The sequence below is a fragment of the Pundamilia nyererei genome, unplaced genomic scaffold, assembly GCF_000239375.1.
Source record: "Pundamilia nyererei isolate P.nyererei 1_Seehausen unplaced genomic scaffold, PunNye1.0 scaffold00032, whole genome shotgun sequence".
NCBI classification, from domain to species: Eukaryota; Metazoa; Chordata; class Actinopteri; order Cichliformes; family Cichlidae; genus Pundamilia; species Pundamilia nyererei.
Window position 1 is genome coordinate 4,370,569 of NW_005187433.1, and position 2,533 is coordinate 4,373,101.

Sequence of the window (2,533 nt, forward strand, 5' to 3'; positions counted from 1 at the left end):
ACCGGTACGCCCATGGCAAAAAGTTAGTCTAGAGCCCTGAAAGGATGAAACAGAAGAATATGGGAATAGGAATGGATAAACATAGGCACACGTATTAACTTAATAAGGCAGGAAAACTAGATAGAACAGAGAGACCAGATAAACATGGGAACATGACTGGGGATAACAAAAGGATAACAAAACATGGAGACTAGACAAGAACCAGAAACTAAAAATAACAAATTCTGTTTCTCTTCAGAATACAAAACTCTAACATTCCATAAATTCAAAAGAATGAGTAAGGAGTCCAGAACAAGCTCAGAAACAGCCTTGAAAATCCAGGACAATAAGTTCCTTATTATCATCCTTATTATTAAAAAAAATTAAAAGAAAAGAAAAAGGCAACAACATGGTGTTTGAATATAAGTGTAATTGTGCCCCATACCTTAACTTACATAATAATGAACTTAGAATTAAAAATATATGTGTGTATGGGTTTTAATGCGGCAGCACGGTGGCACGGTCGTTAGCACTGTTGTCGCACAGCAAGAAGGCCCTGAGTTCAATTCCACCATCAGGCCGGGGTCTTTCTGTGTGGAGTTTGCTTGTTCTCCCCGTGTTTGCGTGGGTTCTCCCTGGGTACTCCGGCTTCCCCCTACAGTCTAAAGACATGCAGTTATTGGGGATAAGTTAATTAATCAGTCTAAATTGCCCATAGGTGTGAATGTGAGTGCAACTGTTTTTTTTTTTGTTTTGTTTTTTTGTCTCTGTGTGTTGGCCCTGCGACAGACAGTGGCCACCTGTCCAGGGTGTACCCTGCCTCTTGCCCTATGACAGCTGGGATAGGCTCCAGCGCCCCCCGCGACCCTGAAAAGGATAAGCGGAAGCAATTTTAAAGCATGATAATTAAAATATGTACCTGTATGTTAGTGTAATTTACAGATCTGGTACATTGCTTCTGCTCTCCGACACTCCCTTGACAATCATGTTAAAGTAATAATACTAAAAAGTTCTATATACTATAAATACTATAGCTATAGTATATAACTATAATAACTATAATATTGTAAAGTTCAGTTCTCTCTTTTTTTCTTTGCACAGTCGAGGAGCGTATCAGGTCACATCTCACTGCGTGTTATACCTGTATAACCGTGCACGTGACAAATAAAGAATCTTGAATCTAAAACAATACAAAATAATCTTAAAAAAAGATCCAGAGTCAAAAAGTGCATGTTCTTCTGCGGCCGATGTGTTGCAAGAGGGGCAGGATGTTTTGGGAATATAGTTAGAGCAAAGATTCATCCCTTTGGAAGCGCGTGACTCTTTTCACTCTTTCAGCTAATATCTAGGAATTAGGCTAAAAATTTTAACAAATGATCCCCAAACTACTAACTTTGTGGCTCTGTTTCTTTGTACACAACACCAAAAAAGCCATGATGTTGTGTTAGCCTAGACTGCTAGCATGTGCTTTATTTGCCCTTCTTTTTTGCCCAGAACACAGATATGTTGAATACTGCAGTACTGACAGGAAAAAGAGTTTCAGTCCCAGTGAAAACTCTCGCTGTTGAGGCCAGTGGTTCAGTCACTGACGTGACCGACTACACCAACTGTAGATCTACAGATGAGGATGTGCTCAAGGTAAGTCAAGAAAACTGTTAGCATGGTTTCTCATTTTTCTGGTTCGTGTGTTTGGCTTTTTATGAAATGAGTAACCTAAGCACCTATGCTAGAACACATAGTGTTAACTGTGTATATGAGTTCTGTATTATGCACGAATAATAAATAATTACATAAAAAAAAATCTATATCAGCTAATGCAGTTATTACAGCAGATGTAATTGAAGAATTGATATAATTGATGTAGATACTGTTTTGAATTGAATGAAAATCAGGACTCACTTGCACAAAAAGTGAAAGTGAATTTTAATACAAAAAAAGAAATTGTTCATGAGTCGTTCTGGTATATGCCTCTAAGACATCCACTGTCACTGTGGCATCACACACAACAACCTCAACTCTAGTGTGTCAGTGTGTGTTAAAGTATTACAGACAAAAGCAACCTCTTCCAATATAGCACAAGCTTATGCTCACACCACTCAGCTGTGATTTGACCTTTGTGCAATGGATTCATGTTACTAGGACAGAGAAAAAGAAGTGAGGGTGACGGAGAAGAACTGGAAAATTAGAAAGATATTTGTTATTTTCTACCAGACAGCTGACCTGCCTGAGTGTAAGGCAGTAAGTAAACAGTAAGAGAGTGGGAAAGAGCTGAAGAGAGTGAGACTGCGTTTGTAATGATTTTCTGTATCAACTTAATCCAGTTATTATGTGTCTCTGAATGAATACCTTATGCTTCCTGTAGTCACTGACTCTCTTAATGCAATACCACTAACTGGGTGAAGTTGAAGGCTAAAACCACAAACTTAACTCTTTATAGCATAAGAGGAACAGACTGAACCTTTATTGGGGAATTCAGTTGTATGCAGTATATGCAGATGGAGCTATATTACACATTTTCCAAAACAAACCTATGCACTATCCTGTACACAGAAAA

General features: G+C 38.3%; 1 protein-coding gene across 1 annotated transcript in view; it reads left to right on the forward strand.

Moving 5' to 3' along the window:
• The window catches only part of LOC102209341 (transmembrane protein 132D-like), a 37,413-nt gene that overhangs the window by 17,992 nt on the left and 16,888 nt on the right, over positions 1 to 2,533 (forward strand). The window contains exon 5 of the mRNA XM_005729328.1: positions 1,474 to 1,617. Within this exon, the coding sequence (XP_005729385.1) occupies positions 1,474 to 1,617 (144 nt within the window). The remainder of the gene's footprint in view (positions 1 to 1,473; positions 1,618 to 2,533) is intronic.